At 49.1% G+C, this 15,217-nt stretch overlaps 1 protein-coding gene across 2 annotated transcripts in view; it reads left to right on the top strand.

Moving 5' to 3' along the window:
* The window catches only part of IL34 (interleukin 34), a 73,275-nt gene extending 59,755 nt beyond the window's left edge, over positions 1–13,520 (top strand). Inside the window, exons 5-7 of one of the 2 annotated variants that reach the window (XM_063945864.1) lie at positions 3,731–3,889; positions 9,188–9,333; positions 11,140–13,520. In XM_063945864.1, the coding sequence (XP_063801934.1) occupies positions 3,731–3,889; positions 9,188–9,333; positions 11,140–11,158 (324 nt within the window). In that variant the 3' untranslated portion in view covers positions 11,159–13,520. Of the gene's footprint in view, positions 1–3,730; positions 3,890–9,187 lie in introns of both variants that reach the window. The other variant, XM_063945863.1, reaches the window with a different exon arrangement.
* Positions 13,521–15,217: the final 1,697 nt, after the last annotated feature.

Here is a 15,217-nt window from a genome sequence, read left to right as displayed (position 1 = left end):
CAGGTCCCCACAGAGTGACGATACGCAGGTCTCCACAGAGTGACAGTACGCAGGTTCCCATAGTGACTGTACACAGGTCCACACAGAGTGACAGTACGCAGGTCCCTATAGTGACAGTACGCAGGTCCCCATAGTGACGATACACAGGTCCCCATACAGTAAGTATACGCAGGTCCCCATAGTGACTGTACGCAGGACCCCACAGAATGACGTAACACAGGTCCCCATGGTGACTGTACGCAGGTCCCCATAGTGACTGTATACAGGTCCCCATAGTGATGATACGCAGGTTCCCATACAGTAAGTATACGCAGGTCCCCATAGTGACTGTACGCAGGTCCCCATACAGTAACTATACACAGGTCCCCATAGTGACTGTACGCAGGTCCCCACAGAATGACGTAACACAGGTCCCCATAGTAACTGTACGCAGGTCCCCATGGTGACTGTACACAGGTCCCCATAATGACTGTACGCAGGTCCCCATAGTGACTGTACGCAGGTCCCCACAGAATGACGTAACCCCATAGTGACTGTACGCAGGTCCCCATAGTGACTGTACGCAGGTCCCCATAGTGACTGTACGCAGGTCCCCATAGTGAATGTACGCAGGTCCCCATAGTGACTGTACGCAGGTCCCCATAATGACTGTACGCAGGTCCCCATAGTGACTGTACGCAGGTCCCCACAGAATGACGTAACCCCATAATGACTGTACGCAGGTCCCCATAGTAACTGTACGCAGGTCCCCATGGTGACTGTACACAGGTCCCCATGGTGACTGTACACAGGTCCCCATAATGACTGTACGCAGGTCCCCATAGTGACTGTACGCAGGTCCCCACAGAATGACGTAACCCCATAGTGACTGTACGCAGGTCCCCATAGTGACTGTACGCAGGTCCCCATAGTGACTGTACGCAGGTCCCCATAATGACTGTACGCAGGTCCCCATAGTGACTGTACGCAGGTCCCCACAGAATGACGTAACCCCATAATGACTGTACGCAGGTCCCCATAGTGACTGTACGCAGGTCCCCACAGAATGAAGTAACCCCATAATGACTGTACGCAGGTCCCCATAGTAACTGTACGCAGGTCCCCACAGAGTGACGGTACGCAGATCCCCATACAGTAACTATACGCAGGTCCCCTTAGTAACTGTACGCAGGTCAGTGGATCAGCACCCCGGCCCCTGTGTCGCTGGCTGCAGGACTATGGCCTGATAATGTCAATTATTATCTTAAAACACAAAGCTATACACTATTTCCGTGGAGCCGCTATGGCCGCTAGACTTATTACACACACTACGTACTAAGTACGCTATGGCGTACTGAGTACCGTATTGATACGCTCTTAGCGTATCAGACGCCGTGCCGTGGGTACAACGTACACGCGACGCGGACGCACACAGAGTGAAATACTGTAAACCTTATTAATGAAACAATGTAAGGATATGCTTATACTTTAAACCTTAGCAGCAAAGCACTGCAACGATGTTAATACCTTTAAACCTTAAGTAGCGCTGGTGATACAAAGTACCCGCAGTGCTTACACCTTAACAATGCTTATACACCATATAGTGATTAATACGCTATGAAAGCCCTTTGCAGGAAAGTGAAACACAACACCGGTTTGTGGTAAACCACTGGGCTCTAACACCGCAGTGGATTATTCAGAGAAAAGGGGTAAACAGATACAAGTTATACACTACAGGCTAACAAGGAAATCTAAACAGAATAATAGAGAATAATGGCTACAGAGAATATACATACGTGTGGGATCGTTCGCAAGCGTGTCCTGGACCAGTCCTCAGCTATTCAGGTAGAAAGCCTTCAGAGTCTTTGATAGTGACCTGGCCTGCTGCTCGCTCTTTATTCAGTAGCTCAAGACATAATACAATAGACACTGTGTGCCCTTCTTCCATTGGTTAGTTCAAGAAGTGGGCGATGGCTAGGACTTGGGATGTGGAGTTCCCGCCCCATAATCAGTTTAAACCCATCACATTAAACATAAATCTGGTATTATTAATATCTTAATGCGGTAAGTTTTAACAATGGGGGTCATTCCGAGTTGTTCGCTCGGTAAATTTCTTCGCATCGCAGCGTTTTTCCACTTAGTGCGCATGCGCAATGTTCGCACTGCGACTGCGCCAAGTAAATTTGCTATGCAGTTAGGAATTTTACTCACGGCTTTTTCATCGTTCTGGTGATCGTAATGTGATTGACAGGAAGTGGGTGTTTCTGGGCGGAAACTGACTGTTTTATGGGAGTGTGTGAAAAAACGCTACAGTTTCTGGTAAAAATGCGGGAGTGGCCGGAGAAACGGAGGAGTGTCTGGGCGAACGCTGGGTGTGTTTGTGACGTCAAACCAGGAACGACAAGCACTGAACTGATCGCAGATGCCGAGTAAGTCTCGAGTTACTCAGAAACTGCACAGAGATGTCTTATCGCAATATTGCGAATCTTTCGTTCGCAATTTTAAGATGCTAAGATTCACTCCCAGTAGGCGGCGGCTTAGCGTGTGCAAAGCTGCTAAAAGCAGCTTGCGAGCGAACAACTCGGAATGAGGGCCAATGTTCTTATTCCCACCGGATATTAATGTTCACGTGACTCTGAACAATATGAACCCACACATGATATTACTATCTATCTCAATCTTCAAGATATTAATATATCCACATATTCATATATATATATATATATATATATATACACACACATATATATATATATATATATATACATAAATACACACACACTCCTGCTATTACAATTTGTTAGGAATTATATATTTATTCACACATAGAGGTATTTATATATATATATATATATATATATATGAATACCTCTATCTCCATGAATTTTGGACTAGGAATGTTAGTATTCTAAATTCCTATCTGTCTGGTTTTGTTGTGGTAAAGCTATTGTTTCTAATCTTCCAAACATACTCTGCTCCTAGATATTGTTCACTCTTGTTTGTCCCTTTCTTTCAGTTGAGACAATGACAGCTCAGCACTCATTATTCTGGAGAGAAACCTGGCCCCATTCATAAACAAAGGTGTATGCCCTCCTCATAGAATCTCAAAGCTTAGTGTAAATAAGGCCATTGTATCTCAGTCTGTGGGAAATTCATGACTGGGTTCCATTCTCGTCCCCTCCCCATTCGTAATATTTTTAAATACATTTTATATCTATTTTCTACTTCTGCGCATAACTATACGCAGGAACATGCGATTCTTTCCTAACTAACACCGGAATGTTACCCTTAAAATACCCTACAGCTGGATACTAGACATCACCTACCAACCTTTATCTGACCCTTCCTATCATGCAAAGAGGAATCTCTCTGTCCAGGAACTGTTTAAACTAACATTACTCGCTGACATGGTCTAGGGGAACAATATCTACAAAATGCACTATTTGGGTTAAATATGCTATGTTCGAGTCGCACGCTACACGCTCACAAACTCCGCCGTAAATACACATATCACGTGCAGGGTCGCCGGAGCGACTCCTACGCAAATTGCGTATATATGTGCACGCACGGAGGACTGAGTGCACATGCAGCGGGCATGTGCATGGGGTTAGTGCAAGGCATATGTATAACAATATTTTTCGACTTTGACAGGCCGCTACATAATTTGCACTAAATTAGATGAATAAAGAAATCTTCCTAAATAGAAAATAACGCCGGTTTGTTATCAGTAAATGTAACTCTCTTCCCGCAGATTAATAAAGGAATCACGGTGAAAGAACTGCGCTATCTCTGGGGCATCATCAATTACAGGGTGTTGTCCAAGATGCAAGCAGTGCTACCGCTACGGCACCCGTCTCTCTCCTACGTCACTGAGCTCCAATTGTTGTTCCACGAGCTGCAGAAGGAGCAGGTACCAGACTCATGGCTGTAGCAGGGTCCAGATACTACAGGAACATCCCCTCAGTAATCGGCCTGCCCAGCTATAGGTGGCCGTCCAGCTGTGGCAGCTTCTGGCATGCACTAATAGCAAGACTGTGGCAGGGAATGCTGGGATGTGTAGTTCCACAGCAGCTGGAGGGCTTGGGAATGAATTTGCAGTGATCTGCTGCTGTAGGATCCGATTAGAACATGTGGGAACTCTGCTGACCAGATAATAGACATGTAACCATTATATTTTTAGTAACGTTGCACATGCATACTCCGCAGCGCTGTACAGAGAATATTTGGTCATTGTCATCAGTGCCCCGGTAGAGCACACACTCTATATTCTGTACCACATGTATGCACACATACGCACCTACATACATAACCTACCAGAATACTTTTGGAATGTGGAGGAAACATATACACAAAAAATCCATATTACATTTCCATATAAGAGGGTGGTGCAATAAGTAAGGTAACGACCTCTCACGTATGTAATGTTCTCTATATCATTCTGATTCCCCGCCAGGCCAGAGCAAGGAGACCGCTGCTTCCCCTCACGGCCATTACACTGTGCCTCATATCAGCCATACTGTCCCAGCATCAGGTGTAATATGGCAGGGCTGGCGGACACATGGTCACACAATGAGGTGCGTAGTGCAGCAGGTGTAAGATGGCGGGGCTGGCGGACACATGGCCACACAGTGAGGTGCGTAGTGCATCAGGTGTAAGATGGCGGAGCTGGTGGACACATGGTCACACAGTGAGGTGCGTAGTGCATCAGATGTAAGATGGCGGGGCTGGAGGACACATGGTCACACAGTGAGGTGCGTAGTGCAGCAGGTGTAAGATGGCGGGGCTGGCGGACACATGGTCACACAGTGAGGTATGTAGTGTATCAGGTGTAAGATGGCGGGGCTGGCGGACACATGGTCACACAGTGAGGTGCGTAGTGCATCAGGTGTAAGATGGCGGGGCTGGCGGACACATGGTCACACAGTGAGGTGCGTAGTGCATCAGGTGTAAGATGGCGGGACTGGCGGACACATGGTCACACAGTGAGGTGCGTAGTGTATCAGGTGTAAGATGGCGGGACTGGCGGACACATGGTCACACAGTGAGGTGCGTAGCTCATCAGATGTAAGATGGCGGGGCTGGCGTACACATGGTCACACAGTGATGTGCGTAGTGCATCAGGTGTAAGATGGCGGGGCTGGCGGACACATGGTCACACAGTGAGGTGTGTAGTGCAGCAGGTGTAAGATGGCGGGGCTGGCGGACACATGGTCACACAGTGAGGTATGTAGTGTATCAGGTGTAAGATGGCGGGGCTGGCGGACACATGGTCACACAGTGAGGTGCGTAGTGTATCAGATGTAAGATGGCGGGACTGGCGGACACATGGTCACACAGTGAGGTGCGTAGTGTATCAGGTGTAAGATGGCGGGACTGGCGGACACATGGTCACACAGTGAGGTGCGTAGTGCATCAGGTGTAAGATGGCGGGGCTGGCGGACACATGGTCACACAGTGAGGTGCGTAGTGCATCAGATGTAAGATGGCGGGGCTGGCGGACACATGGTCACACAGTGAGGTGCGTAGTGTATCAGGTGTAAGATGGCGGGGCTGGCGGACACATGGTCACACAGTGAGGTGCGTAGTGTATCAGGTGTAAGATGGCGGGGCTGGTGGACACATGGTCACACAGTGAGGTGCGTAGTGCATCAGGTGTAAGATGGCGGGGCTGGAGGACACATGGTCACACAGTGAGGTGCGTAGTGCATCAGGTGTAAGATGGCGGGGCTGGCGGACACATGGTCACACAGTGAGGTGCGTAGCTCATCAGATGTAAGATGGCGGGGCTGGCGGACACATGGTCACACAGTGAGGTGCGCAGTGCATCAGGTGTAAGATGGCGGGGCTGGAGGACACATGGTCACACAGTGAGGCGTGTAGTGCATCAGGTGTAAGAAGGCGGGGCTGGCGGACACATGGTCACACAGTGAGGTGCGTAGTGCATCAGGTGTAAGATGGCGGGGCTGGGGGACACGTGGTCACACAGTGATGTGCGTAGTGCATCAGGTGTAAGATGGCGGGGCTGGCGGACACATGGTCACACAGTGAGGTGTGTAGTGTATCAGGTGTAAGATGGCGGGGCTGGCGGACACATGGTCACACAGTGAGGTGTGTAGTGCATCAGGTGTAAGGTGGCGGGGCTGGTGGACACATGGTCACACAGTGAGGTGCGTAGTGCATCAGGTGTAAGATGGAGGGGCTGGCGGACACATGGTCACACAGTGATGTGCGTAGTGCATCAGGTGTAAGATGGCGGGGCTGGCGGACACATGGTCACACAGTGAGGTGCGTAGTGCATCAGATGTAAGATGGCGGGACTGGCGGACACATGGTCACACAGTGATGTGCGTAGTGCATCAGGTGTAAGATGGCGGGGCTGGCGGACACATGGTCACACAGTGAGGTGCGCAGTGCATCAGGTGTAAGATGGCGGGGCTGGCGGACACATGGTCACACAGTGAGGTGCGTAGTGCATCAGATGTAAGATGGCGGGGCTGGCGGACACATGGTCACACAGTGAGGTGCGTAGTGCATCAGGTGTAAGATGGCGGGACTGGCGGACACATGGTCACACAGTGAGGTGCGTAGTGCATCAGGTGTAAGATGGCGGGACTGGCGGACACATGGTCACACAGTGAGGTGCGTAGTGCATCAGGTGTAAGATGGCGGGACTGGCGGACACATGGTCACACAGTGAGGTGCGTAGTGCATCAGGTGTCAGATGGCGGGACTGGCGGACACATGGTCACACAGTGAGGTGTGTTGTGCATCAGGTGTAAGATGGCGGGGCTGGCGGACACATGGTCACACAGTGAGGTGCGTAGTGCATCAGGTGTAAGATGGCGGGGCTGGAGGACACATGGTCACACAGTGAGGTGCGTAGTGCATCAGGTGTAAGATGGCGGGGCTGGCGGACACATGGTCACACAGTGAGGTGCGTAGTGCATCAGGTGTAAGATGGCGGGGCTGGCGGACACATGGTCACACAGTGAGGAGCGTACTGCATCAGATGTAAGATGGCGGGACTGGCGGACACATGGTCACACAGTGATGTGCGTAGTGCATCAGGTGTAAGATGGCGGGGCTGGAGGACACATGGTCACACAGTGAGGTGCGTAGTGCATCAGGTGTAAGATGGCGGGGCTGGAGGACACATGGTCACACAGTGAGGTGCGTAGTGCATCAGGTGTAAGATGGCGGGGCTGGCGGACACATGGTCACACAGTGAGGAGCGTAGTGCATCAGATGTAAGATGGCGGGACTGGCGGACACATGGTCACACAGTGATGTGCGTAGTGCATCAGGTGTAAGATGGCGGGGCTGGCGGACACATGGTCACACAGTGAGGTGCGTAGTGCATCAGATGTAAGATGGCGGGGCTGGCGGACACATGGTCACACAGTGAGGTGCGTAGGGCATCAGGTGTAAGATGGCGGGACTGGCGGACACATAGTCACACAGTGAGGTGCGTAGTGCATCAGGTGTAAGATGGCGGGACTGGCGGACACATGGCCACACAGTGAGGTGCGTAGGGCATCAGGTGTAAGATGGCGGGACTGGCAGACACATGGCCACACAGTGAGGTGCGTAGTGCATCAGGTGTAAGATGGCAGGGCTGGCGGACATATGGCCACACAGTGAGGTGCGTAGGGCATCAGGTGTAAGATGGCGGGGCTGGCGGACACATGGTCACACAGTGAGGTGCGTAGTGCATCAGGTGTAAGATGGCAGGGCTGGCGGACATATGGCCACACAGTGAGGTGCGTAGTGCATCAGGTGTAAGATGGCAGGGCTGGCGGACATATGGCCACACAGTGAGGTGCGTAGGGCATCAGGTGTAAGATGGCGGGGCTGGCGGACACATGGTCACACAGTGAGGTGCGTAGTGCATCAGGTGTAAGATGGCAGGGCTGGCGGACATATGGCCACACAGTGAGGTGCGTAGTGCATCAGGTGTAAGATGGCAGGGCTGGAGGACACATGGTCACACAGTGAGGTGCGTAGGGCATCAGGTGTAAGATGGCGGGGCTGGCAGACACATGGTCACACAGTGAGGTGCGTAGTGTGATCAGATGTCTGCGTCTGTAGCCACATCAGCAGCTGACATTCATCCCTAATTTGTTAGGGTGAACGGTAATAGCGCCATGTCACGGGAATAGATTTGCGTTTGGTGCATGGCCTGTGATAACCCCAGGACAGACGATCACAATGAGCGGCGATCCGGCTGGCCAGGCATGTCCACCACAGATGACAATTTGTGTCACACTGAAGGTCTGATTCCGGAGGATAGACCACTGAAGTACCTGGATGGAAGCGATTTGCAAATAGACGGTTGGTCGGGATTTCCTCTATGCCGAGATAGGTGCCTCGGTGTACCGTTTGAACAAACGCTTAGACAAGTATGAGGACTATGTGGAAACATAATCTGTACTACGGCCATAATACTGATTATACATATATATGTACGCATAGGCGTGCGCAGGGGGGGTGCCTGGTGCGCACAGGCACCCCCTAATGTCTGTATCCCCCTCACACACACCTGCTGCTGCAGTATCAGCGATCGCCGAGTGTGCTCATTTCTGTCCTCCCGCCCATTGCGCCCGCCACCCCCTCAGCTCAGTCTGGCTGTCATTCATTTGTATGGTGCAGTATCACTGATGTAAACGCTCTCTCTCTCCTCATTATGTGCCAACGCCACAGAATACAGCGTTCCTCTTGGAGGAGGACAAGTTAAAATTCAATATCAATATATATTTCGAGAGATTAGGATATAATCTATGGTAATAAAATATACAAACTGAACATATATTAAACAGATTTTATATATCTATGTATCTCTCTCTCTCTCTCTCTATATAAAATCTGTGCATCAATTCTCTATATTATTTAGTTTGCATTGAGTGCCAATATGTGGTGGTAACACGCCTCATAGGTGGTGCTAGACACGCCCATTAGGTGGTGTTAGACATGCCCAATAGGCGGTGCTTAACAATCCCTTCTATTCGTGCACCCCCTAATAAAATGTCCTGCGCACGCCTATGTATGTACGTACGTACGTACGTACGTACGTACGTACGAGCTGAATACACTTACGCTATGAGAGGTCTTATTACCATATTCATTGAACCACCCTCGTAATTGTCACCTATCTAGCTGCGGCATTAATGTATGTACGATGTAACAACGTTTGTTCTGCCTGTCCCTGCAGGAGGTGGAGAGCGACGTTATTCTGGAGATTCTGGAAAGACTGGACAGGACAGAAGTGAAATCGGTTTCCCCCAAGGCCCTGCTGGATAACTGCTTCAGGGTTCTCTATGCTCTGTATGAGGATGAATGTAAACTATGTAACCCCAGGTCAGAGGAAGAAGCATTGTGCCCCCCGCCAGCGACTCCGACCCCCTCTGATTATCAGAGAACGTACTGTGAGAGTTAGGAGGGGGTTTGTGGTTGTGGAAATTACGGGGATTCATGGGTTGTGCACACACACAGACGGATTCCGGGAAGGGACGAGTGTACGGCTCCGAGTGCATATTAATGTGTGAGCAATGTGCACTTATCTCAAGAGACACACAGATCAGGGGCCCCGGGCATGCCACATAGCACAGGCTGCACCAGGCCATGCTAACCGCTATATATCCAGTGTGCAATAAGGACCGGCCCTCCTTCATTTGGGGGGTTACAGGGGTGGAGACAATTCCCCCCAGTGTATATCCGTGTGCATATCAATGTGTGAGCAATGTGCGCTTATCTCAAAGACACACAGATCAGAGGCCCCAGGCATACCACATAGCACAGGCTGCACCAGGCCATGCTAACCACTATTTATCCAGTGTGCAATAAGGACCGGCCCTCCTTCATTTGGGGGGTTACAGGGGTGGAAACAATTCCCCCCAGCGTATATCTGTGTGCATACCAATGTGTGAGCAATGTGCGCTTATCTCAAAGACACACAGATCAGGGGCCCTGGGCATGCCACATAGCACAGGCTGCACCAGGCCATGCTAACCGCTATTTATCCAGTGCGCAATAAGGACCGTCCCTCCTTCATTTGGGGGGGTTACAGGGATGGAGACAATTCCCCCCAGTGTATATCCGTGTGCATATCAATGTGTGAGCAATGTGCGCTTATCTCAAAGACACACAGATCAGAGGCCCCGGGCATGCCACATAGCACAGGCTGCACCAGGCCATGCTAACCACTATTTATCCAGTGTGCAATAAGGACCGGCCCTCCATTTCCCCCAGTGTATATCCGTGTAATGTGACCACTTCCCCACACCACACACAACACATATATCTGTACCCAGACTCCTGATATATTACGGGTCTCTCTGTATAGCCCCCATCCCCCCCAGACTGTCCCTGGATTATTAAATAACCGCATCACCTAGTGCCTGCCACCAGTAGGGTAAAACAGACTGGGGGGTCATAATATACAGTAAGTGTGTGCGTTATATGCATGTGTAATACTAACAATAATAAGAAGGGAGAATGTGACTACTAGAGAAAGATTGTCAGCTCACAGGTCCAGTTCAGTAGACAGGACACTGCATGGCTGTGTACATCTGGATTTCCCGGTTAGCCGTTACCATCTGCAGGAGACATGTGAGCTGTAGTTTATAGTCCCAGTCAGGGTCACGGTGGAACTGATTGCTCAATAGCGCTGGTGTCTCTTGTGTATAACATCTGCTAGTAATTATATGCCATATACCAGAGCCAGAAGGAAGGGCGGGGGAGCTCTGTCCTCTGTGAGAAGTTGCCACATCAGATACAGCATCACTTAACGCGTTTTACAGATATTACATCGTACGGCCTGCTAGATACATTTTAGATTTTATTCCCCCCCCCCCTTTTCATAGCACTTCTCTGTTCTGCCGCTAAGGAGAATATTCCGGAGACATTATTAGGCTTGCCATATATTCCAGTTGGGCCGCTGTATTAGTGAGTTACATGTTGCCTGGTCACCTATGCACTAGACCCAGCAGTCTAGTGCATAGGTGCCTAGAGGATGGATTTAACCGAGATCTTGTAGCATTTGGAACCTCTATATGTTCCCAGCACCATTGTTGTTACCTAGAGAGACCGCGCTTAGGCCCTAGCTCCAGACGATGCATGCCCATGAACTCACGCGTTTCTCCATATCTTTTATTTACATGACAGCATTTTATTGGCTCTTTGAGCTTTCTGCAACTGCATGACCCGACTTGCATGGCTGACCAGTAAGGACTGTCGTAACCAAGGACCAGCCGTTTGTCCGTCCATGGAGCCCCGTTCCGGACACAGTGATGCCGCTGATATGCTACGACGCATGAGAGTCTGCTTTACTGTAAAACGCACAAGTATGCACTGCGGGAGGATGTACGGTACACAATGCCACAAAGAGACTTACCACTTATATTGCAATGAACCGGGTGTTGCATCAGCCATCTAACCGCACAGCTTACACTCTAATAGGTTACCAGATGAAGGGTACTAGGATTACACTGTGTGCCAAGAATAGACTTGTATTGCCAATATGGGTCTGATAATAATAATAATAATAATAATAGTAATGTCTACAGTCATAATTAGAGATAACATATTTAGATTAAATGCACTTAAACATTAACGAGTAACAGGAATCAAACCATAAATACACGTGTCCTACACAATATAAAGTGCGTATATAAATATATGTATATAACACGCCCATAAGACGGGCCACCTCTCTGTCACCACTAAGAAACGTCCCAGGTCACCCAGCAGGAGCACAGGTGTACTCCTCACTCACCAACACATTTCCCAGATCACCCAGCAGGGGCACATGTATATCCATTACTCACTGACACATTTCCCAGGTCACCCAGCAGGTGTACAGGTGTACTCATTACTCACTGACACATTTCCCAGGTCACCCAGCAGGAGCACAGGTGTACTCATTACTCACTGACACCTTTCCCGGGTCACCCAGTAGGTGCACAGGTGTACTCATTACTCACTGACACATTTCCCAGGTCACCCAGCAGGAGCACAGGTGTACTCATTACTCACTGACACATTTCCCAGGTCACCCAGCAGGAGCACAGGTGTACTCATTACTCACTGACACATTTCTCTGGTCACCCAGCAGGTGCACAGGTGTACTCATTACTCACTGACACATTTCCCAGGTCACCCAGCAGGAGCACAGGTGTACGCATTACTCACTGACACATTTCCCAGGTCACCCAGCAGGTGCACAGGTGTACTCATTACTCACTGACACATTTCCCAGGTCACCCAGCAGGAGCACAGGTGTACGCATTACTCACTGACACATTTCCCAGGTCACCCAGCAGGAGCACAGGTGTACTCATCACTCATTGACACATTTCCCAGGTCTCCCTGCAGGAGCACAGGTGTACTCATCACTCACTGACACATTTCTCTGGTCACCCAGTGGAGCTAATTATTTACCATGTGATTCTGTGAGGTGACCTGGAAAACATGAACTGCTTGGCATCCTGAGGACTGAGTTTGAGAACTATTATGCAAAATAGGAAAAAAAAAAAATTTTTTTTTTTGAGCCAACACCTTCTGTGTGATAAGACTCTGACGGAAGTAAAGGAATGTCCAGGTTCTGCCCCTGTAATGGGAAGGCCAGAGCACAAGGAATGTCCGGGTTCTGTCCCTGTAATGGGAAGGCCAGAGCACAAGGAATGTCCGGGTCCTGTCCCTGTAATGGGAAGGCCAGAGCACAAGGAATGTCCGGGTCCTGTCCCTGTAATGGGAAGGCCAGAGCACAAGGAATGTCCGGGTCCTGTCCCTGTAATGGGAAGGCCAGAGCACAAGGAATGTCCGGGTTCTGTCCCTGTAATGGGAAGGCCAGAGCACTGTAATGGGAAGGCCAGAACACTGTAATGGGAAGGCCAGAGCACTGTAATGGGAAGGCCAGAGCACTGTAATGGGAATGCCAGAGCACAAGGAATGTCCAGGTTTTATCCCTGTGTCCCAGAGCACAAGTAATGTCCGGGTTATGTCCCCGTAATGGGAAGGCCAGAGCACAAGGAATGTCCAGGTTTTTTCACTGTGTCCCAGAGCACAAGGAATGTCCGGGTTCTGTCCCTGTAATGGGAAGGCCAGAGCACAAGGAATGTCCAGGTTCTGTCCCTGTAATGGGAAGGCCAGGGAAGGCCAGAGCACAAGGAATGTCCAGGTTTTGTCCCTGTAATGGGAAGGCCAGAGCACAAGGAATGTCCAGGTTCTGTCCCTGTAATGGGAAGGCCAGAGCACAAGGAATGTCCGGGTTCTGTCCCTGTAATAGGAAGGCCAGAGCACAAGGAATGTCCGGGTTCTGTCCCTGTGTCCCAGAGCACAGACTCACTTTTTAGAAATGTTTTTATCAGCCTTATCTGAAATTGATAAATGTATATTTTTCTGCTGAATGTTCACCAAAAACACTGTGATTGTCCCTAAAATGTAACAATATATATACTGTATACATGAGGAATACGACTATACCACTTATTTTTATATTATTTGTGTATTCCAGTTTTATAGCAGATTAAACATGTTGCTTCCTATGTACGTCTGGGCCTCATAATGCATAGAAACTTACAGTCAATGTGCCAATGTGTTTCTATAAGGGGGGGATTCAGTGTTATGCCAGGTGCAGCCTGTTTTCTGGTCTCCTGCTGCCCCCCTCTGGCCAGATCAGGGTATCTTACATACTGTAAAATCACATTACAGAGTACCTGAGGTTTGGATGTTACTTGTGGACTAAAGATATTTCCTGTCCGATCAGGAACTGAAATAGGTCACAAAACATAATATTTCCCAGGCCACCCAGCAGGAGTATATATATATATATATATATATATATATATATATATATATATATATATATATACATACTGTATCAGAATCATCTTTATTGCCAAGTATATCAGTACATAATACACAAGGAAATTGTTTCTGATAACCACAGCTCTAAGACAGAAAAAAAGAGAAAAAGAAGAAAAAAGAAAACAACGTGACAAACATGGAGACGGGAACATAATGGATGCTTGAATACATGGTTTGAGTGCGAAAATTAATAGACTAAGCAAGTGTCAACTTGACCATGACAATCACAATATATGTAAGTATATATACATGCATATATTTATCTATATATGGGGGGGACACACATCAATATTTAACTTACCTCCGAGCAACTGGGACGAACTTACGCCACTGGGGGACATGATAGAGACTGTCACATATATCAGGGGTATCACCACGGTACAGGGGGAGACATTCCTCACAGGGAGAGAAGTATTAGACCACGAGGACATGAGAGAGACTGTCACATATATCAGGGGTATCACCACGGTACAGGGGGAGACATTCCTCACAGGGAGAGAAGTATTAGACCACGAGGACATGAGAGAGACTGTCACATATATCAGGGGTATCACCACGGTACAGGGGGAGACATTCCTCACAGGGAGAGAAGTATTAGACCACGAGGACATGAGAGAGACTGTCACATATATCGGGTATCACCACGGTACAGGGGGAGACATTCCTCACAGGGAGACAAGTATTAGACCACGAGGACATGAGAGAGACTGTCACATATATCAGGGGTATTACCACGGTACAGAGGGGAGACATTACTCACAGGGTGAGAAGTATTAGACCACGAGGACATGAGAGAGACTGTCACATATATCAGGGGTATCACCACGGTACAGGGGGAGACATTCCTCACAGGAAGAGAAATATTAGACCACGAGGACATGAGAGAGACTGTCACATATATCAGGGGTATCACCACGGTACAGGGGGAGACATTCCTCACTGGGAGAGAAGTATTAGACCGCGAGGACATGAGAGAGACTGTCACATATATCAGGGGTATCACCACGGTACAGGGGGAGACATTCCTCACAGGGAGAGAAGTATTATACCACGAGGACATGAGAGAGACTGTCACATATATCAGGGGTATCAACACGGTACAGGGGGAGACATTCCTCAAAGGAAGAGAAGTATTAGACCACGAGGACATGAGAGAGACTGTCACATATATCAGGGGTATCACCACGGTACAGGGGGAGACATTCCTCACAGGGAGAGAAGTATTAGACCGCGAGGACATGAGAGAGACTGTCACATATATCAGGGGTATCACCACGGTACAGGGGGAGACATTCCTCACAGGGAGAGAAGTATTAGACCACGAGGACATGACAGAGACTGTCACATATATCGGGTATCACCACGGTACAGGGGG

Source organism: Pseudophryne corroboree, chromosome 11, assembly GCF_028390025.1.
Source record: "Pseudophryne corroboree isolate aPseCor3 chromosome 11, aPseCor3.hap2, whole genome shotgun sequence".
Taxonomy (NCBI): Eukaryota; Metazoa; Chordata; class Amphibia; order Anura; family Myobatrachidae; genus Pseudophryne; species Pseudophryne corroboree.
The sequence above is the reverse complement of the archived record's forward strand: the minus strand, read 5'-3'. Positions and strand labels throughout refer to the sequence as shown.